At 39.1% G+C, this 24464-nt stretch overlaps 1 protein-coding gene across 4 annotated transcripts in view; it reads right to left on the reverse strand.

Moving 5' to 3' along the window:
* CEP83 (centrosomal protein 83) overlaps nt 1–24464 on the reverse strand; it is a 168223-nt gene that overhangs the window by 71156 nt on the left and 72603 nt on the right. For all 4 annotated transcript variants that reach the window (XR_009736336.1, XR_009736337.1, XR_009736335.1 and 1 more), the window contains exon 4: nt 2347–2439. Coding sequence is in view for 1 of the 4 variants with exons in the window: in XM_061415754.1 (XP_061271738.1) it covers nt 2347–2439 (93 nt within the window). In the remaining 3 variants the exon portion in view is untranslated. The remainder of the gene's footprint in view (nt 1–2346; nt 2440–24464) is intronic.

Genomic DNA, 24464 nt, shown 5'->3' on the forward strand with positions numbered 1-24464 from the left:
AGATTTTAAAAATTAATTCTATGAGACAGTAGCACTGAAATATTTACACTACCATGTGCAAAATAGCTACCTAGTGCGAAGCTGCTATACACCACAGGGAGCTCAGCTCAGTGCTCTGTGATAACCTAAAGAGGTGGAATGGGGGGTGGGGGTGGAAGGGAGGCTCAAAAAGGAGGGTATATACATACAGTTGATTCACACTGCAGTACAGTCAATATTGTTAAGCAATTACATTCAAATTTTAAAAAATAATAATAATAACTAATTCTATAACATAAAATACCATCTTAAAAGTCAGAAAGGATGAATTCTAAGTATATAAATGGTTATCTGAATGCTTAGCATAATAACCTAAGGTTCAATCAAACATTATAATGAAAGTCCAAGTCAACACACCAGTCTGAAGTATAACTTCAACCCTCCTGACTAACCAACAACACATGCAATACCTATGATCCAATTCTGCTCCCTAACACTAAGAAGTTGATAGCATTCTGAATCTCAATAAAAACTTAGGCAAAAGAGCAAGAAGGAGGAGACACTATTTGAACGTGTATCAAGAAATTAATAAGGAATTAATAAGGAAAGCATGCCTCCTAAAATACTCAGCTCACTGTAAATCTTCAGTTGAAAGATTTCTAAGCCAGTTTATTGACCAAGAAAATGGGTTTCATGATTTTATTATGAACATATTTTGGTTAAAAAAAAAAAATCCTTTCACTTAACTTGATCATCTAACTCAGGTTTAAGTGATTTTGTTATATCCCAAAATTAAATCTACTCAGTTCAGTTCAGTCTCTCAGTTGTATCCGACTCTTTGCAACCCCATGGACTGCAGCACGAAAGGCGTCCCTGTCCATCACCAACTCCCAGAGTTTACTCAAACTCATGTCCATTGAGTCAGTGATGCCATCCAACCACCTCATCCTCTGTCGGCACCTTCTCCTCCTGCCTTCAATCTTTCCCAGCATTAGGGTCTTTTCATATGAGTCAGTTCTTTGTATCAGGTGTCCAAAGTATAGGGAGTTTCAGTTTCAACATCAGTCCCTCCAATGAATATTCAGGACAGATTTCCTTTAGGATGGACTGGTTGGATCTCCTTGCAGTCCAAGAGACTCTCAAGAGTCTTCTCCAACACCACAGTTCAAAAGCATCAGTTCTTTGGCACTCTTTCTTTATAGTCCAACTATCATATCCATACGTAACTATTGGAAAAACCATAGCCTCAACTAGATGGACCTCTGTTGGCAAAGTAATGTCTCTGCTTTTTAATATGCTGTCTAGGTTGGTCATAACTTTTCTTCCAAGGAGTAAGCGTCTTTTAATCTCATGGCTGCAGTCACCATTTGCAGTGATTTTGGAGCCCCCAAAATAGTTTACTACCACTGAACTGTAATGCTTTGGTTACCAACAAGGATGATATCCAAAAAAAGACTTTATCAAGCCAGAAAATCATTAGGAAAAGAGGATTCCACAACTATTTTGTTCAATGGCAACAGCACTAGACTACAACTTTCCAAAAGGGTCCATTGTGAAGGGGACAATATTCATTTGCATGTAAAAGGTTCAGTATATTTATTAAATAATGCAATATATAAAATGTCGAGCATAGTACCTAATATAGTCAGTATTTTTCATCTTTTCCTGTTCCTTTACCAAACAATTAGTCAAATTATACTAACATTGCATATGAGGAGACATCTCAATTTGAAGAAAAACTAATAAATTTTCACTTTTCTGAGGTTGCTTGAATTTCATTCTTTCATTCAACAAATATTAATTGAGCACCTGCTGTATGCTAAGAGTTTCAAGAATTCGGACTATAACAGTCAACCAAAACAAATAAAGGTTCCTCTTCTCATGCAACTTACATTCTAGCAGTTGTAAAGAGAAAAAATTTAAAACAAATAAATATATAGCATATTTAGAAGATTATAAATATTAGAGAAAAATTAAAAGTAGAGCAGGGTAAATGGGCATCCAAAAATCTAAAGAGTGATAGGAAAGGCAGGCTGCAATATTAAATGGAGGCAGTAGGTCAAAGTAGGCCTCACTGGGAAGGTGATATTTCAGCTGCCTTGAAGATGAGAAAGTTAACCAAGAGACATACGGCAGGAGTAACAGCTACGGCAAAGTCTCGAATTGCACCACTTCTAGAGTAACAAAGAAACACCAACAAGGTTAATGTGGAGGGAGGAACAGGATCTTATCCTGTGGAGTCTTGAAGGGCACTATAAGGACTGTGAGTAAGAATGGAAGCCACTGCAGGGCTTTTGAGTAGGAAAATGATGCTTTTCTCATCAAGCCTTTCACAGTCTAATGAAAATATAAATACAAATTACTTACTTCATCTAGATTCTTAAAACGTTCTCTCATTGGAGTTTCCAGCTCTTGTTGTATTTGGGCTCGTAACAATTCCAACTTTTGTGGAGTTAATACCTAATACATAGAGAAATAAAAACAATTCTAAATACAAAATCACAAATATTAAATTCGGGAATTAGACAAATTTTGAAGCCTCTCTCCTAATCCTAACAGTGAAATTCAACTAAAAGAAATGCTGCAATATACTTAACTTCACAGTAATCATTATATAAGCAGAACCATCACTTGAAACAACAAAACTCAATTTCAAGCTCTCAGAGATTAACAGACTAACACACAGAGTCAAACTTCATAAAGATTACACAAATTTACCAGGAAGTATGTCTCTCCCCATAATTAGTTCAAAATCTCAAGTGAAAATTAATTTACACATATAAATACCTAAAAACAGGCAATACAGGTTTACCAGACAAGTAAAGATGAACAAAAAAGATATTTAGTATAGAAAAAATGGCACATCAAAGGAATGGGAAAACTAAACCTTAGGTAGAACACAAAACCAAAGAATGGATAAAATATTAACAAAATCCCATTAAATGAGGTAAAGACAATCACTGATTATTATTGCTACTATTCGGAAAAACTATGTTGGCAGCTAAGATTATCATGTTGGATACAGTGGCCAATCTTTTTCAAGAGCAAGCAAAATAAATTATAATAATCTGGTATACCACAGGACATCCTGCAGACTTATTTTCAATCAGATAAAGCTGACATTTACTGTTTCAGCAAAATTAATTTAGGCTCCTCCCTTTTATACTCTTACAGAACTCATATTTCAGTAAGTAAGTATATATGCAAACTTCTTAAAAGAGCACGGTCTTTGGTCACCATGTGCTCCTGAAAACTCACTACTGCCCAGTGCACAGGAAACAATTATTTCTTGAATGGATTAATGAATATCGGTGGTGAAAAAAAAACAAAACCTAGTTTGTATTTATATTAATCTCTGAAAACTAAGACTAATGTTCACTGATTTATTCATCAATACTCCAAATATTTCAAAAACTTTACTGGGGAGGAGCCAAGATGGCGGAGGAGTAGGACAGGGAGAACACTTTCTCCCCCACAAATTCATCAAAAGAGCATTTAAACGTCGAGTAAATTCCACAAAACAACTTCTGAATGCCGGCAGAGGACATCAGACACCCAGAAAAGCAATCCAACTCTTCGAAAGGAGGTAGGAAAAAATATAAAAGACAAAAAAAGAGACAAAAGAGGGAGGGACGGAGTTCCGTCCCGGGAAGGGAGTCTTAAAAAGAGAGAAGTTTCCAAACACCAGGAAACCTTCTCACTGCCGAATCTGTGCTGAGCTTTGGAAGCACAGAGGGCAACATAACAGGAAGAAAAAATAAATAAACAATTAAAACTCGAAGATTGCTAGTCCTACGGTAACTCCCCCAGCGGAGAAGCAGCGTAGACGCCTGCACGCGCCATTAGCAAGCGGGGGCTGGGCAGGGAGGCGCAGCGCGGGCTGCATCGCTTAGAGTAAGAATCTGGCCTGAATACCCTGAGCACTATCTGAGCAAAATAATTTGGGCTAGCAAACCAGACTGTGGGATATCTACCACGCGAAAAGCCAGCCCCAACTTAAGACACCGCCAGGCCCGCGCACGGAACAAAGAATTGAACAGAGATAGCCGGCTGCAGACCTCCCCCCTCCGGTGACAGGCAGCTAGAGCCGGAAGGGGGCAATCGCAGCCCCAGAGAGACATTATCTATAAAACTGTAAGCAGGCTTCTTTGCTAACTAAAACTTCTTGGGGTCTGGACGGTTAACATCTGCCTGAGAAGGTGCGCGGTTTTACGCCCAGATAACCGAGTGGCGGGAGGCGATAAGTCGCAGCATTGGCGCTCGCCAAACACCTCATCACTTGAGCTGCTCGGACCTGGGAAGAGCACAAAACGCAGGCCCAACTGAGTCTGCGCCTCTGAGGACTCCCGAGTGCCTGAACCTGAGCGGTTTGGACCTGGGAGGTACATGCAACCCAGGGCCAGCCTCGGATTGTTCCCGGCGGAACAACCTAGAGCCGAGCAGTGTGGGCAGGAGGCTACACGCGCCGTGAGCGGGGCAGACCCAGTGTGGCTGAGGCAGTGCGAGCGCACGCCAGTGTTATTTGTTTGCAGCATCCTCCTCCTCCCCACAGCGACTGAACAAAGAGAAGAAATACAGCTCCACCCATCAGAACACCGACACGAGCTTCCCTAACCAGGAAACCTTGACAAGCCACCTGTACAAACCCACACACAGCGAGGAAAAGCCACAATAAAGAGAACTCCACAAACTGCCAGAATACAGAAAGGACACCCAAACTCAGCAATTTAAACAAGATGAAGAGACAGAGGAATAGCCAGCAGATAAAGGAACAGGATAAATGCCCACCAAACCAAACAAAAGAGGAAGAGATGGGGAATCTACCTGATAAAGAATTCCGAATAATGATAGTGAAATTGATCCAAAATCTTGAAATTAAAGTGGAATCACAGATAAATAGCTTGGAGACAAGGATTGAGAAGATGCAAGAAAGGTTTAACAAGGACCTAGAAGAAATAAAAAAGAGTCAATATATAATGAATAATGCAATAAATGAAATTAAAAACACTCTGGAGGCAACAAATAGTAGAATAACAGAGGCAGAAGATAGGATTAGTGAATTAGAAGATAGAATGGTAGAAATAAATGAATCAGAGAGGATAAAGAAAACGAATTAAAAGAAATGAGACAATCTCAGAGACCTCCAGGACAATATTAAACGCTACAACATTCAAATCATAGGGGTTCAGAAGAAGAAGACAAAAAGAAAGACCATGAGAAAATACTTGAGAGATAATAGTGGAAAACTTCCTAAACTGGGGAAGGAAATAATCACCAAGTCCAAGAAACCCAGAGAATCCCAAACAGGATAAACCCAAGGCGAAACACCCAAGACACATATTAATCAAATTAACAAGATCAAACACAAAGAACAAATATTAAAAGCAGCAAGGGAAAAACAACAAATAACACACAAGGAATTCCATAAGGATAACAGCTGATCTTTCAATAGAAACTCTTCAAGCCAGGAGGAATGGCAAGACATACTTAAATGATGAAAGAAAATAACCTACAGCCCAGATTATTGTACCCAGCAAGGATTTCATTCAAGTATGAAGGAGAAATCAAAGCTTCTCAGACAAGCAAAAGCTGAGAGAATTCTGCACCACCAAACCAGCTCTCAACAAATACTAAAGGATATTCTCTAGACAGGAAACACAAAATGGTGTATAAATTGAACCCCAAACAATAAAGTAAATGGCAACGGATCATACTTATCAGTAATTACCTTAAACGTAAATAGGTTGAATGCCCCAACAAAAGACAAAGACTGGCTGAATGGATACAAAACAAGACCCTACATATGTTGTCTACAGGAGACCCACCTCAAAACAGGGGACACATACAGACTGAAAGTGAAGGGCTGGAAAAGATTTTCCATGCAAATAGGACCAAAGAAAGCAGGAGTAGCAATACTCATATCAGATAAAATAGACTTTAAAACAAAGGCTGTGAAAAGAGACAAAGAAGGTCACTACATAATGATCAAAGGATCAATCCAAGAAGAAGATATAACAATTATAAATATATATGCACCCAACACGGGAGCACCGCAGTATGTAAGACAAATGCTAACAAGTATGAAAGGAGAAATTAACAATAACACAATAATAGTGGGAGACTTTAATACCCCCTCACACCTATGGATAGATCAACTAAACAGAAAATTAACAAGGAAACACAAACTTTAAACGATACAATAGACCAGTTAGACCTAATTGATATCTATAGACATTTCATCCCAAAACAATGAATTTCACCTTTTCTCAGCGCACATGGAACCTTCTCCAGGATAGATCACATCCTGGGCCATAAAGCTAGCCTTGGTAAACTCAGAAAATAGAAATCATTCCAAGCATCTTCTCTGACCACAATGCAGTAAGATTAGATCTCAATTACAGGAGAAAACTATTAAAAATTCCAACATATGGAGGCTGAACAACACGCTGCTGAATAACCAACAAATCACAGAAGAAATCAAAAAGAAATCAAAATTTGCATAGAAACAAATGAAAATGAAAACACAACAACCCAAAACCTGTGGGACACAGTAAAGCAGTCCTAAGGGGAAAGTTCATAGCAATACAGGCACACCTCAAGAAACAAGAAAAAGTCAAATAAATAACCTAACTCTACACTAAAGCAACTAGAAAAGGAAGAAATGAAGAACCCCAGGTTAGTAGAAGGAAAGAAATCTTAAAAATTAGAGCAGAAATAAATGCAAAAGAAACAAAAGAGACCATAGCAAAAATCAACAAAGCCAAAAGCTGGTTCTTTGAAAGGATAAATAAAATTGACAAACCATTAGCCAGACTCATCAAGAAACAAAGGGAGAAAATCAAATCAATAAAATTAGAAACGAAAATGGAGAGATCACAACAGACAACACAGAAATACAAAGGATCATAAGAGACTATTATCAACAATTATATGCCAATAAAATGGACAACGAGGAAGAAATGGACAAATTCTTAGAAAAGTACAACTTTCAAAACTCGACCAGGAAGAAATAGAAAACCTTAACAGACCCATCACAAGCACGAAATTGAAACTGTAATCAAAACCTTCCAGCAAACAAAAGCCCAGGTCAGACGGCTTCACAGCTGAATTCTACCAAAATTTAGAGAAGAGCTAACACCTATCCTGCTCAAACTCTTCCAGAAATTGCAGAGGAAGGTAAACTTCCAAACTCATTCTATGAGGCCACCATCACCCTAATACCAAAACCTGACAAAGATGCCACAAAAAAGAAAACTACAGGCCAATATCACTGATGAACATAGATGCAAAAATCCTAAACAAAATTCTAGCAATCAGAATCCAACAACACATTAAAAAGATCATACACCATGACCAAGTGGGCTTTATCCCAGGGATGCAAGGATTCTTCAATATCCGCAAATCAATCAATGTAATACACCACATTAACAAATTGAAAAACAAAAACCATATGATTATCTCAATAGATGCAGAAAAGCCTTTGACAAAATTCAACACCCATTTATGATAAAAACTCTCCAGAAAGCAGGAATAGAAGGAACATACCTCAACATAATAAAAGCTATATATGACAAACCCACAGCAAATATTATCCTCAATGGTGAAAAATTGAAAGCATTTCCTCTAAAGTCAGGAACAAGACAAGGGTGCCCACTTTCACCATTACCATTCAACATAGTTTTGGAAGTTTTGGCTACAGCAATCAGAGCAGAAAAAGAAATAAAAGGAATCCAAATTGGAAAAGAAGAAGTAAAACTCTCACTATTTGCAGATGACATGATCCTCTACATAGAAAACCCTAAAGACTCTACCAGAAAATTACTAGAACTAATCAATGATTATAGTAAAGTTGCAGGATATAAAATCAACACACAGAAATCCCTTGCATTCCTATACACTAATAATGAGAAAACAGAAAGAGAAATTAAGAAACAATTCCATTCACCATTGCAACGGAAAGAATAAAATACTTAGGAATATATCTACCTAAAAAAACTAAAGACCTATATATAGAAAACTATAAAACACTGGTGAAAGAAATCAAAGAGGACACTAATAGATGGAGAAATATACCATGTTCATGGATTGGAAGAATCAATATAGTGAAAATGGTATACTACCCAAAGCAATTTATAGATTCAATGCAATCCCTATCAAGCTACCAACAGTATTCTTCACAGAGCTAGAACAAATAATTTCACAATTTGTATGGAAATACAAAAAACCTCGAATAGCCAAAGCGATCTTGAGAAAGAAGAATGGAACTGGAGGAATCAACCTACCTGACTTCAGGCTCTACTACAAAGCCACAGTTATCAAGACAGTATGGTATTGGCACAAAGACAGAAATATAGATCAATGGAACAAAATAGAAAGCCCAGAGATAAATCCACGCACATATGGACAGCTTATCTTTGACAAAGGAGGCAAGAATATACAGTGGATTAAAGACAATCTCTTTAACAAGTGGTGCTGGGAAATCTGGTCAACCACTTGTAAAAGAATGAAACTAGAACACTTTCTAACACCATATACAAAAATAAACTCAAAATGGATTAAAGATCTCAACGTAAGACCAGAAACTATAAAACTCCTAGAGGAGAACATAGGCAAAACACTCTCTGACATACAACACAGCAGGATCCTCTATGACCCACCTCCCAGAATATTGAAATAAAAGCAAAAATAAACAAATGGGACCTAATTAAACTTAAAAGCTTCTGCACATCAAAGGAAACTATTAGCAAGGTGAAAAGACAGCCTTCAGAATGGGAGAAAATAATAGCAAATGAAGCAACCGACAAACAACTAATCTCAAAATATACAAGCAACTCCTACAGCTCAACTCCAGAAAATAAATGACCCAATCAAAAAATGGGCAAAGATCTAAATAGACATTTCTCCAAAGAAGACATACAGATGGCTAACAAACACATGAAAAGATGCTCAACATCACTCCTTATCAGAGAAATGCAAATCAAAACCAGTATGAGGTACCATCTCACGCCAGTCAGAATGGCTGCGATCCAAAAGTCTACAAATAATAAATGCTGGAGAGGGTGTGGAGAAAAGGGAACCCTCTTACACTGTTGGTGGGAATGTAAACTAGTACAACCACTATGGAGAACAGTGTGGAGATTCCTTAAAAAACTGGAAATAAAAATGCCTTATGATCCAGCAATCCCACTGCTTGGCATACACACTGAGGAAACCAGAAGGGAAAGAGACACGTGTACCCCAATGTTCATCGCAGCACTGTTTATAATAGCCAGGACATGGAAGCAACCTAGATGTCCATCAGCAGATGAATGGATAAGAAAGCTGTGGTACATATACACAATGGAGTATTACTCAGCCATTAAAAAGAATACATTTGAATCAGTTCTAATGAGGTGGATGAAACTGGAGCCTATTATACAGAGTGAAGTAAGCCAGAAGGAAAACATAAATACAGTATACTAACGCATATATATGGAATTTAGAAAGATGGTAACGATAACCCTGTATACGAGACAGCAAAGAGACACTGATGTATAGAACAGTCTTATGGACTCTGTGGGAGAGGGAGAAGGTGGGAAGATTTGGGAGAATGGCATGGAAACATGTGAAATGTCATGTATGAAACGAGATGCCAGTCCAGGTTCAGTGCACGATGCTGGATGCTTGGGGCTGGTGCGCTGGGACGGCCCAGGGGGATGGTATGGGGAGGGGGAGGGAGGAGGGTTCAGGATGGGAAGCACGTGTATACCTGAAATTTTTTTTAATTTTAAAAATAAAAAAAAAAAAAGTACACACACACAAAAAAAAAAAACTTTACTGAATGAATCCCTACTACATATAAAGCATCATATAACACACTATAATCCACATAACATACTGTTTTAAAATTCCTTAACAAGCATTAATTTTAATTGCCACAACAATCCAGGATATATTGAGTAGCTACATATCCCTTTTTATCAAAACACACAGAGTCAAACTTCATAAAGATTACGAAAACTCCAGAAAGTATATCTCTCCCCCCAAAAAGCTCAAATCTCAAGGGAAAAATAATTTATACATACAAATACCTAAAAATAGGCAATATAGTTTTAATGGACAGGTAAAGACAAATGAAAAACATATTTAGTATAGAAAGAATAGCATATCAAAGGAATGGGAAAACTAAAACTTAGGCCGAACACAAAATCAAAGAATGGATAAAATATTAGATTCCCTGGGGAGAAAAATGATCCTCAAAGGTGGCCTAAAGGCAATTTAGGTAGAACCACACTAAGCACTACAGGAAATTCAGAATCCTGGGACCCTGCGTCAATACTGGTAGTAATCTCCAGACTCTGTAAGAACCAAGACCATGCTGAAACGTTCTGTTAAACACCGCCCAGGTGAGGTGCATCCCGGCTGGAAACAAAAGGGAAAGGGTAGCCAGAGAGTAGAAGATTCCTGAATACCAAGTTCATACTCTTATAACTTAGAATTTAAAATTTTTTCTTTTTACTTAAAATGAATAAACATAATTACATAAATAAAAGAATTCAAACAAAATAGGAAAAATCTGTATTTTTCTCACTTCAGTCATCTAGCTTCCCTCTTAGAAAGCAACCAGTGTCAGTAACTTCCGTAGGCTTCTTCAGGCAGTCTATAGATGCATAAGCACATGTACTACTTTGCACCTTCTTTATTCATTGAAGGTTTTTGAGCTTAAGATTGGCATCACCATATGTACGTTTTAGGAAGAAGCAACATGGATCAAAAGTGCTGGTAGGAGAAAACTGGTGGCTATAGGAAGGAGAAGCAGTGAATGGGGCTAGAGAAACCAAAGAGAAAGTTCCTGTTACAATATGGTTTATGATGTCAAAAGACTAATTGAGTCCAAAGTGCAAGGGAATTGTTTCAGTTAGTTCAGTCACTCAGTCGTGTCAGACTCTATGTGACCCAATGGACTGCAGCATGCCAGGCCTCCCTGTTCATCATCAAATCCAGGAGTTTGCTCAAACTCATCCACTGAATCGGTGATGCCATCCAATCAACTTATCCTCTGTTGTCCCCTTCTCCTCCTGCCTTCAACCTTTCCCAGCATCAAGGACTTTTCCAATGAGTCAGTTCTTTGCATCAGGTGGCCAAAGTATTGGAGTTTCAGCTTCAGCATAAGTCTTTCCAATGAATATTCAGGACTGATTTCCTTTAGGATGGACTGGTTGGACCTCCTTGAAATCCAAGTGACTCTCAAGAGTGTTCTCCAACACCAGAGTTCAAAAGCATCAATTCTATGGCGCTCAGCTTTCTTTATAGTCCAACTCTCATACCCATACATGACTACTGGAAAAACCACAGTTTTGACTAGATGGACCTTTGCTGTCAAAGTGATGTCTCTGCTTTATAATATGCTGCTCAGGTTGGTCATAACTTTTCTTCCAAGGAGCAAGCACCTTTTTAAATTTCATGGCTGCAGTCACCATCTGCAGTGATTGTGGAGCCCCAGAAAATAAAGTTTCTCACTGTGTCCGCATCTATTTGCCATGAAGTGATGGAACCAGATGCCACGATCTTCGTTTTCTGAATTTTGAGTTTTAAGGCAACTCTTTCACTCTCCTCTTTCACTTTCATCAAGAGGCTCTTTAGTTCTTCTTTGTTTTCTGCCATAAGGGTAGTGTCATTTGCATATCTGAGATAACTGATATTTCTCCCAGAAATCTTGATTCCAGCTTGTGCTTCATCCAGTCCAGTGTTTCTCATGATGTACTCTGCATATAAGTTAAATAAGCAGGGCCACAATATACAGCCTTGACTCCTTTCACGATTTGGAACCAGTCTGTTATTCCATGTCCACTTCTAACTGTTGCTTCTTGACCTGCATACAGATTTCACAAGAGGCAGGTCAGGTGGTCTGGTATTCCCAACTCTTGAAGAATTTTCCACAGTTTATTGTGATCCACACAGTCAAAGGCTTTGGCATAGTCAATAAAGCAGAAGTAGATGTTTTTCTGGAACTCTCTTGCTCTCAATGATCCAATGGATGCTGGCAATTTGATCTCTGATTCCTCTGCCTTTTCTAAAACCAGCTTGAACATTTGGAAGTTCACCATTCATGTATTGCTGAAGCCTGGCTTGGAGAATTTTAAGCATTACTTTACTAGCATGTGAGATGAGTGCATTTCTCATCTCACTCATCTTTGAGCATTCTTTGGCATTGCCTCTCTTTGGGATTAGAATGAAAACTGACCTTTTCCAGTCCTGTGGCCACTGCTGAGTTTTCCAAATTTGCTGACATTTTGAGTGCAGCACTTTCACCGCATCATCTTTCAGGATTTGGAATAGCTCAACTGGAATTCCATCACCTCCACTAGCTTTGTTCGTAGTGATGCTTCCTAAGGCCCACTTGACTTCACATTCCAGGATGTCTGGCTCTAGGTGAGTGCTCACACCATCGTGATTATCTGGGTCATGGAAATCTTTTTTATACAGTTCTTCTGTGTATTCTTGCCACCTCTTCTTAATATCTTTTGCTTCTGTTAGATCCATAGCACTTCTGTCCTTTATTGTGGCCATCTTTGCCTAAAATGTTCCCTTGGTATCTCTAATTGTCTTGAGAGATCTCTAATCTTTCCCATTCTTTTGTTTTCTTCTATTTCTTTGCATTGGTCACTGAGGAAGGCTTTCTTCTCTCTCCTTGCTATTCCTTGGAACTCTGCATTCAAATGGATATATCTTTCCTTTTCTCCTTTGCCTTTTGCTTCTTTTCTTTTCACAGCTATTTGTAAGGCCTCCTCAGACAACCATTTTGCCTTTTTGCATTTCTTTTTCTTGGGAATGGTCTTGATCCCTGTCTCCTGTACAGTGTCACGAACCTCCGTCCATAGTTCTCAGGCCCTCTGTCTATCAGATCTAATGCCTTGAATCTATTTGTCACTTCCACTGTATAATAGTAAGGGATCTGATTTAGGTCATACCCAAATGGTCTTTCCCTATGTTCTTCAATTTAAGTCTGAATTTAGCAATAGGGAGTTCCTGATCTGAGCCACAGTCAGCTCCCAGTCTTGTTTTTGCTGACTGTATAGAGCTTCTCCACTTTGGCTGCGAAGAATATAATCAATCTGATTTCGGTATTGACCATCTGGTGATGTCCATGTGTAGAGTCTTCTCTTGTGTTGTTGGAAATTAGCCTTTGCCCTGCTTCATTCTGTACCGCAAGGCCAAATCTGCCTGTTACTCCAGGTATCTCTTGACTTCCTACTTTTACATTCCAGTCCCCTATAATGAAAAGGACATTTTTTGGGCGGTATTAGTTGTAGAATGTCTTGTAGGTCTTCACAGAACCATTTAACTTCAGCTTCTTCAGCATTACTGATCTGGGGCACAGATTTGGATTACTGTGATACTGAATGGTTTGCCTTGGAAATGAACAGAGATCATTCTGTCGTTTTTGAGGCTGCATCCAAGTACTGCATTTTGGACTCTTTTGTTGACTATGATGACTACTCCATTTCTCCTAAGGGATTCTTGCCCACAGTCATAGATATAATGGTCATCTGAGTTAAATCCACCCATTCCAGTCCATTTTAGTTCACTGAGTCCTAAAATGTCGACCTTTACTCTTGCCATCTCCTGTTTGACCACTTCCAATTTGCCTTGATTCATGGACCTAACATTCCAGGTTCCTATGCAATATTGCCCTTTACAGGAGTGGAGCTTGCTTCCATCACCAATCACATCCACAACTGGGTGTTGTTTTTGCCTTGACTCTATCTCTTCATTCTTTCTGGAGTTATTTCTCCACTGATCTCCAGTAGCATATTGGACACCTATTGACCTGGGGAGTTCATCTTTCAGTGTCCTATCTTCTTGCCTTTTCAAACTGTTCATGGGGTTCTTAAGGCAAGAATACTGAAGTGGTTTGCCATTCCCTTCTTCAGTGGACCACATTTTGTCAGAACTCCCCACCATGTCCTGTCCGTCTTGGATGGGAGGCCCTAAACAGCATGGCTCATAGTTTCATTGAGTTAGACAAGGCTGTGGTCCATGTGATCAGATTGGTTAGTTTTCTGTGGTTGTGGTTTTCAGTCTGTCTGCCCTCTGATGGAGAAGGATAAGAGGCTTATGGAAGCTTCCTGATGGGAGAGACTGACTGAGGGGGAAACTGGGTCTTATTCTGATAGGCGGGGCCATGCTCAGTATATCTTTAATCCAATTTTCTATTGATGGGTGGAACTGTGTTCTCTCCCTGTTATTTATCTGGGGCCAAACTATGGTGGAGGTAATGAAGATAATGGCGACCTCCTTCAAAAGGTCCCATGCATGCACTGCTACACTCAGTGCCCCCAACCCTGTAGCAGGCTGCTGCCAACCCACGCCTCTGCCAGAGACTCCTGGACACTCACAGGTAAGTCTGGGTCAGTCTCCTGTGGGGTCACTGCTCCTTTCTCCTGGGTCCTGGTGCACACAAGGTTCTGTTTGTGCCCTCCAAGAGTCTGTTTTCGCAATCCTGTGTAAGTTCTGGAGGCTCTATGGTGGGGTTAATGGCGACGTCCTTCAAGGGGGCTTACGCCATACCAAGGTCTGCTGCACCCAGAGACCCTGCCCCTGCAGCAGTCCACTGCTGACCTGGACCTCTGCAGGAGACACTCAAACACAGTTCTGTCTCAGTCTCTGTGGAGTCTCTGGGTCCTGGGGTCTGTTTGAGCCCTCTGAACATCTCTGGCAGGTATGAGGTTTGTTTCTATATGCAATTTCGCCCCTCCTAACATCTTGCTGTCGGAGAAGGCAACGGCAACCCACGCCAGTACTCTTGCCTGGAAAATCCCACAGACGGAGAAGTCTGACAGGCTGCAGTTCATGGGGTCGCGAAGAGTTGGGCATGACTGAGCGACTTCACTTTCACTTTACACTTTCATGCATTGGAGAAGGAAATGGCAACCCACTCCAGTATTCTTGCCTGGAGAATCCCAGGGACAGAGGAGCCTAGTGGGCTGCCGTCTATAGGGTTGCACAGAGTTGGACACAACTGAAGTGACTTAGCAGCAGAAGCAGCAGCAACATCTTGCTGTACAGCTGGGCAAAAAGGTCATTCAGGTTTTTCTGTAAGCTGTAACAGAAAAACTCAAATGAACTTTTTGGCCAGCCCCATAATTTAAAAAGAATATGTAAATTTTATTTGGATCCTTTTTCAAACAAACCAACGTTAAAAACAACAAGAAAGCAAAACTGTGAGAATATTAGGAATATCTTAAAGAAAACATAACATTAAAAGGTTCTAAGAAATAAGTACTTTTAGGTATGGAAACAGTATTGTGGCTACTCCTCTGAGGAACTGCTCAGGTATATAATAGAGATAATGTACTAACATATCTAGGGTTGAGATGATATGATTAGGTTCAAAATAATTCAGGGGGTTTGAGAGAGAGAGGAAAAATGTTAGAAGATAAGACAACACTGGCTCCGAGAGGGTAATTACAGATGCTTACATCTGTTATTGGTGATGGGTACATGGGGATGCATCATCCCACTCTCTATATTTTTGTAGTTGCTTCAGATTTCTATAATTAAAAGTTAATTAAAACGAAAGTCCTTTCACTTCCAGCAGATGGAATAGAGACCAACTTTACTCCCTTGTCTGAAACAAATAAAAGACTGAACAAAAATCAAACAATGGTTTTCAAGATGCTGGACATGACGAAGCAACAAATATCCCTAAGAGAGAAAACACAGAAGCTGAGCTTTGCTAAAAGCTTCCAGGCTGTGACAAAGGAAGGTCTGAGGGACCCCAACTTAAGGAGACAGAACCAAGACTCCAGGCAGACTAGTGTAGCTAGAGTCAAAGACTGAGTAACAGAGAAGAGGGTAGCAGGGAAAGAAAATGATGGAGCTCTGCAAAATGACCCTCTCGACTCATTCAGTATTGATCAGGACATGCACGTAAGGAAAATACCTAAGGTCAGGAAGAAATCCACCTGAAAGGATTAGAAGAATGAGCTCATGTAGAGTTCCCTTTCCCAGAAGCCACACTTAAAACTTCATTTCACAGAGATATGAGTAGAGTACTCAGAAGAGTCTCAGCAGTGAGAAGTAATTAGCACTAAACACTAAACTTCTCTCACCTAACAAATCTTAAGGGCAAGACCCAGAATGACAAAACTGTTTCCAAAGAACTGTGTCCCAAAACAAAGATCAAGAATATTTACCAGAATACAAAAATATCCAGCATTCAACAAAATAAAATTCATAATGTCTAGCAACCAATAAATATTTACCAGGCAAAAAGACCTAAGAATAAATTTTACCAAGGAGGTGAAAAACCTGTACACTGAAAACCGTAAGGCACGGATGAGAAAAACTGAAGATACTAAAAAACGGAAAGATATTTCATGCTCATGGATTGAAATAATAGTTAAAATATGCATACTACCCAATCTACAGATTCAGTGATTACCCAATCTACAGATTCAGTGCAACCCTTACAAAATTCTAATGGCAGATTTCACAGAACTACATTAATTGTTAAGTTTGTATGGAACCATGAAAGACTCTAAATAGCCAAAACAACCTTGAGAAATAAGAACAAAGCCAGAGGTATCATATTCTCTGGTTTCAAACTATACTACAAAGCTACAGTAATTAAAACAGTATGGTACTTGCACAAAAACAGATATGTGAGTCAACGGAACAGAACATAGAGAGCTCAGAAATAAACTCATGTATATATGGATAATTAACTTATAACAAAGGAAGAAAGAAACACAATGGAGAAAGGATAGTCTCTTTAATAAACCATACTGGGAAAACTAGACTGCCACATGCAACAGAATAAAACCAGACCACTATCTTATACCATACACAAATTAACTCAAAATAGTTTAAAGATGTGAATTCAAGAGTGGAAACAACATACAAGTGGCCAACAGGTACATATAAGATACTTAACATCACTAATTATCAGGAAAATGCAAGCAAAAACCACAATGAGATATCATCTCATACCTGTAAGTAATGGTGATTATCAAAAGAACAACAAATAATGAGTGTCGGTGAGTATGTGGAGCAGAGACTCTGTTAAACTATTAGTGAGAATGTAAACTCGTGCAGCAATTATGGAAAACAGCAGAGAGGTTTCTTTAAAAAATTAAAAACAATTCCACTTCTGGGTATTTAAAGAAAAAGCACTAATTCAAAAAGGCATATGAACTTTTATGTTCATTGCAACATTATTTACAATAGCCAAAATATGCAAACAACCTAAGTGTCTACTGATGGATATAAGGATAAAAAGAACATGAGATACACATACACACACACACACACACACACACACACACAGAATACTTCTCAGCCATAAAGAATGAAATCCTGCCATTTATAACATGGTTGGACCTTGAGGGTATGATGCTAAGTGAAGTAAGTTAGACAAAGTGAGACAAACACCATATGATTTGATTCATATGTGGAATCGAAACACAAACACATGCACATACCAATGGATAAACAAAACAAAAAACTAAGAGAGTCAAAGAACAGATTACTAGTTACCAGAAAAGAAGGGTGTTGGGAGATGGGTGACTTGGATGAAGGGCATCAACTGTATGGTGATGAATGGTAACTAGACTTGTTGGGGGGTAATAACTTTGTAGTACAAATAGATGTTGAACCATAATGCTGTATATGTGGAACTTAAATACAAATAAAAAATATTTTTTAATTTATCAGACATGTAAAGAAGTCTGAAAAAAATACTAGGTTGGTGCAATAGTAATTGTGGTTTGGACCCCAAATTTTAAATCAGTATAACAAGGCACAAACACATCTTTATTAATCAAAATAGGAACCATTACAATCAACATACTTTTGCCAACAAGAAATACATTTATTCCTGCAGCAAAAAAAAAAAAAAAAATCAGTGCTTCAGGATTCGATGAACTTTTGGAAAGCATTTTCTGTGTCCTGCTGGTTTTGGAAGCATTTTCCCTGCAAAAATTTGTCAAGATGCTCAAAGAAGTGGTAGTCAGTTGGCAAGAGGTCAGGTGAATGTAGTATAGATGAGGCAAGATTTAGTAGCCCAGGTTGTTCAACTTTTAAAGTACTGGTTGTACAACATGTGATTGGGCACTGTCACAGAGAAGAGCTGGGCCCTTTCTGTTGACCAATGCTGGCTGCAGGCACCGCAGTTTTTGGTGCATCTCAACAACTTGCTCAGCATACTTCTCAGATGTAATGGTTTTGCTGTAGTGAATCAGACCAGCAGCAGACCACTAAATAGTGACCATGACCCTTTTATTGGTGCAAGTTTGGCTTTGGAAAGGACTTTAGAGCTTCTTCTCAGTCCAACTGCTGAGCTGGTTGTCACCAACTGTTGTATACAATCCAGTTTTCATTGCACATCACAATCTGATCAAGAAATAGTTCATTGCTGTGTAGAACAAGAGAAGATGACACTTCAAGACAATTTTTTTGATTTGCGGTCAGCTCATGAGGCATCCACTTACCAAGCTTTTTCACCTTTCCAATCTGCTTCAAATGCCAAACGACCAAAGAATGGTCGACGCTAAGTTCTCGGGCAACTTCTCATGTAGTTGTAAGAGGATCAGCTTGGATGATTCTCTCATCTGGCTGTTGGTCAACTTCCAATGGCCAACCACTACTCTCCTTATTTACAAGAGGCTAATTATCTTTGCAAAACTTCTTGAATCACTGCTTCACTGCAAGTCCATTAGCAGTTCCTGGGCCAAATGTGTTGTTGATGTTGTGAGCTGTCTCCGCTGCTTATGACCCATTTTGAACTTGAATAAGAAAATGACTGGAATTTGTTTTTGTCTAACATTATTTCCATAGTCTAAAATACATATAAACAGCAAGCAATAATTCATTAAAATAAACATTAAGCAAGAAATGCACAATAATGTATAACATAACCACATTTAAGAATGTACTCCAATATCAAACAGCAAATGCAACAATGCAAAACCACGATTACTTTTGCACCAATCTAATAATACCTACAATAGGAAAAGAAAGCCAATCAAAAACAACCCAGAGTGATAGAGATCTTAACATTAGCAAAGACATTAAAATAGTTATTATAACTGAATTCCACATAAAGTTACAATAAAGAATAAACATGTCAAGGAAAACATGAAAAAGATGAAAATTGGACTTCAGGATAAAAACTACAATTTCTGGGACGCAAAATGCACTATGAAATTACTAGCAGATTAGACAATGCAGGAAAAAAGATCAGAGAACTTGAAAGACATGAAAACAGAAACTATCCAAAATGAAACAGAGAGACAAGAAAGATGAAAGATAAAGACATCAGTAATTATGGGAGAACTTTAAGAGGCCTAAAAGCAGTTCACAAAGGAAATCAAATATGAGGCAGAAAAAAATATTTCAAAAAGCAGTATCCAAAATTTTTCTAAATTTATGAAAACTATAAACTCACAGACCCAAGAAGCTCAATAAACCTCGGTACCAGAAACATGAAGAAATGTCCAATGGGAAGTCAACCAAATTACTGAAAAGCAGCAAAAAAGAAAAACGTTTAAGAGCTGACAAGAAAAAAAGATATATTAGATAAACAGAACAAAGATAAAAATGACAACAAATGTCTTAGGTGACACTTAAGTGAAAAGACAGAAGAGCAACATGTTAAAGTATTAAGGGAAAAAACTGTCAACCCAGAATTCAAAACTCAACAGAAGTATCTTTAAACATCATTTCTTTTATATATATAAAAGTTGAGGACTTCCCTGGTGGTGCAATGCATACGAATCTGCTTGCCAAGGCAAGGGACACGGGTTCAAGTCCTGTTCCAGGAAGATTCCACATGCCTTGAAGCAACTAAGCCCATGCATTACAAATACTGAGCCTGAGGTCTAGAGCCCACAGGCCACAACTACTGAGCCCTACGTGCCCGGAGCCTGTGCTCCACAACAAGAGAAGCCACAAAAATGAGAAGCCACCACAATGAGAAGTCCAAGCACTGCGACCAAAAGTCAGCCCTGCTCTCTGCAAACAGACAAAGCCTGCACCAAGCAATGAAAAGTCACTGCAGTCAAATAAATAAATAATAAAACCTGAAAAAATTCTCACCAGTATTTCTGCATTATATGAAATTTTTAAGTCCTTAAGATGTCAAAAACAACACCCAGTTGTGCATGTGACTGGTGATGGAAATAAAGTCCAATGCTGTAAAGGGCAATACTGCATAGGAACCTGGAATGTTAGGTCCATGAATCAAGGCAAATTGGAAGTGGTCAAACAGGAGATGGCAAGAGTGAACATCGACATTTCAGGACTCAGTGAACTAAGATGGACTGGAATGGGTGAATTTAACTCAGATGACCGTTGTATCTACTACTGTGGGCAAGAATCCCTTAGACGATTTAAATGGAGTAGTCATCATAGTCAACAAAAGAGTCCAAAATGCAGTTCTTGGATGCAGTCTCAAAAACGACAGAATGATCTCTGTTCATTTCCAAGGCAAACCATTCAATATCACAGTAATCCAGGTTTATGCCCCGACCAGTAATGCTGAAGAAGCTGAAGTTAAACCATTCTATGAAGACATTCCAGACATTCCACAACTAATACCCAAAAGAAGATATCCTTTTCACTATAGGGGACTAGAATGCAAAAGTAGGAAGTCAGGAGATACCTGGAGAAACAGGCAAATTTGGCTTGGGGTACAGAATGAAGCAGGGCAAAGGCTAATAGGGTTTTGCCAAGAGAATGCACTGGTCATAGCAAACACCTTTTTCCAACAACACCAGAGAAGACTCGACACATGGACATCACCAGATGGTCAATACTGAAATCAGATTGATTATATTCTTCATAGCCGAAGTGAAGAAGCTCTATTCAGTCAGCAAAAACAAGATGAGGAGCTGACTGTGGCTCAGATCAGGAACTCCCTATTGCCAAATTCAGATTTAAATTGAAGAACATAGGGAAAACCACTAGACCATTCGGGTATGACCTAAATCAAATCCCTTACGATTATACAGTGGAAGTGACAAATAGATTCAAAGGATTAGATCCGATAGACAGAGGGCCTGAGAACTATGGACGGAGGTTCGTGACACTGTACAGGAGACAGGGATCAAGACCATTCCCAAGAAAAAGAAATGCAAAAAGGCAAAATGGTTGTCTGAGGAGGCCTTACAAATAGCTGTGAAAAGAAAAGAAGCGAAAGGCAAAGGAGAAAAGGAAAGATATATCCATTTGAATGCAGAGTTCCAAGGAATAGCAAGGAGAGAGAAGAAAGCCTTCCTCAGTGATCAATGCAAAGAAATAGAGAAAAACAATAGAATGGGAAGACTAGACATCTCTTCAAGACAATTAGAGATACCAAGGGAACATTTCATGCAAAGATGGGCTCAATAAAGGACAGTAATGGTATGGACCTAACAGAAGCAAAAGGTATTAAGAAAAAGTGACAAGAATACACGGAAGAACCGTACAAAAAAGACCTTCATGAGCCAGATCACCATGATGGTGTGATCACTCACCTAGAGCCAGACATCCTGGAATGTGAAGTGAAGCGGGCCTTAGGAAGCATCACTGTGAACAAAGCTAGTGGAGGTGATGGAATTTCAGTTGAGCTATTTGAAATGCTAAAAGATGATGCTGTGAAAGTGCTGCACTCAATATGGCAGCAAATTTGGAAAACTCAGGAGTGGCCACAGGACTGGAAAAGATCAGTTTTCATTCCAATCCCAAAGAAAGGCAATGCCAAAGAATGCTCGAACTACTGCACAGCTGCACTCATCTCACACACTAGTTAAGTAATGCTCAAAATTCTCCAAGCCAGGCTTCAACAGTACGTGAACCGTGAACTTTCAGATGTTCAAGCTGGATTTAGAAAAGGCAGAGGAACCAGAGATCAAATTGCCAGCATCTGCTGGATCATCAAAAAAGCAGGAGAGTTCCAGAAAAGCACATACTTCTGCTTTTATGCCAAAGCCTTTGACTGTGTGGATCACGACAAACTGAAAAATTCTTCAAGAGATGGGAATACCAGACCACCTGATCTGTCTCCTGAGAAACTTGTATGTAGTTCAAGAAGCAACAGTTAAAACAAGACACGGAACAACAGACTGTTTCCAAATAGGGAAAGGATTACGTCAAGACTGTGTATTGTTGCCCTTATTTAACTTATATGCAGAGTACATCTTACAAAATGCTGGGCTGGATGAAGCACAAACTGGAATCAAGATTGCTGGGAAAAATATCAATTAGCTCAGATATGTAGATGACACCACCCTTACAGCAGAAAGCGAAGTGGAACTAAAGATCCTCTTGATAAAAGTCAGAGGAGAGTGAAAAAGCTGGCTTATAACTCAATGTTCAACAAACTAAGATCATGGCATCTGGTTCTATCACTTCATGGTGAAAAGATGGGGGGAAAATGGAAACCTTGAGAGAGACTTTATTTTCCTGGGCTCCACAATCACTGCAGATGGTCACTGCAGCCATGAAATTAGAAGACGCTTGCTTCTTGGAAGAAAAGTTATGAGTAACCTAGACAGCGTATTAAAAAGCAGAGACATTACTTTGCTGACAAAGGCCCATCTTGTCAAAGCTATGGTTTTTCCAATAGTCATGTACGGATGTGAGAGTTGGACCATAAAGAAGGCTGAGCACCAAAGACTTGATGCTTTTGAACTGTGGTGTTGGAGAAGAGTCTTGAGAGTCCCTTGGACTGCTAGGAGATCAAACCAGTCAATATTAAAAGAAATCAACCTGAATATTCATTGGAGGGACTGATGCTAAAGCTGAAGCTCCAATACTTTGACCACCTGATGCGAAGAGCAAACTCACTGGAAAAGACCCTGATGCTGGGAAAGATTGAAGTTTGTGAGGAGAAAGGGATGACAGAGGATGAGATGGTTGGTTGGCATCACTGACTCAAGGGACTTGAGTTTGAATAAGCTCCAGCAGATGGTGAATGACAAGGAAGCCTGGAGTTGCCGCAGTCCATGGCACAGCAGAGTCGGACATAACTGAGCAGCTACACAATAACAACACCCATCAGATTTCAGATTAGTAGGTATTAGTTGTGATATTTTCCTGCAATCACTCAATAGCACCAACTGTTTATTTCCGTTTATCTAGTGCTTGTTACAGTAAGGTTTTATTAATACTCGAGGCATGGGTTGATAGAGTCAAAAGCCATCATTTGATGCCAGTGTCATCAAATTCATGGGTTCCTTTGACAGCAGTGTTTGTTGTTCAGTATTTTCTTGAAATCTTCCACTGTCGGGAAAACCACCACTTTAGCCTCCACAATGCTTACTGTTTCATTCCTTGGTGTAGTATTTAGATTTAAAAACCTCAGAAACATGAGTTGAAGAGGGAAATAAAACTTGAACCTTTACAATTGTTAGATTAATTTGTTTTGCAAAGATTGAGTGCTACATGAATGCAATCTGTGGGCACTAAACCAAAGGTATTCAAATTACTGTTTTCAGACATTGAAAATGTAATTATTCTGTTTCTTGAAAGTAACATATAGACATGCTTATTTGTAACAAGCACATACAAAATACCCTAAAATGACTGGATTAGCTATATTACTATCAGATAGAATAGACTTCAAGACAAAGATTATTACTAAAGACAAAAAGAATATTTTTATAACCCCAAAAGGGTCATTTCATCAGGAAGGTGATGACCTTCAGCAAATAGTTAGATTTTTATGCCTTCACTTTCATGTGATAAAGATTTTAGAAAAGGCAGAGGAACCAAAGATCAAATTGCCAATATCCGCTGGATCATGCAAAAAGCAAGAGAGTTCCAGAAAAATATCTATTTCTGCTTTATTGACTATGCCAAAGCCTTTGACTGTGTGGATCACAATAAACTGTGGAAAATTCTGAAAGAGATGGGAATACCAGACCACCTGACCTGCCTCTTGAGAAACCTGTATGCAGGTCAGGAAGCAACAGTTAGAACTGGACATGGAACAACAGATGGGTTCCAAATAAGAAAAGGAGTACGTCAAGGCTGTATGTTGTCACCCTGCTTATTTAACTTCTATGCAGAGTACATCATGAGAAACGCTGGGCTGGAGGAAGCACAAGCTGGAATCAAGATTGCCGGGAGAAATATCAATAACCTCAGATATGCAGATGACACCACCCTTATGGCAGAAAGTGAAGAGGAACTCAAAAGCCTCTTGATGAAAGTGAAAGTGGAGAATAAAAAGTTGGCTTAAAGCTCGACATTCAGAAAACAAGATCATGGCATCTGGTCCCATCATTTCATGGGAAATAGATGGGGAAACAGTGGAAAAAGTGTCAGACTTTATTTTTTGGGGCTCCAAAATCACTGCAGATGGTGACTGCAGCCATAAAATTAAAAGACGCTTACTCCCTGGAAGTAAAGTTATGATCAACCTAGATAGCATATTCAAAAGCAAAGACGTTACTTCGCCAACAAAGGTCCGCCTAGTCAAGGCTATGGTTTTTCCAGTGGTCATGTATGGCTGTGAGAGT

This window comes from Bos javanicus, chromosome 5 (assembly GCF_032452875.1).
Source record: "Bos javanicus breed banteng chromosome 5, ARS-OSU_banteng_1.0, whole genome shotgun sequence".
NCBI lineage: Eukaryota > Metazoa > Chordata > Mammalia > Artiodactyla > Bovidae > Bos > Bos javanicus.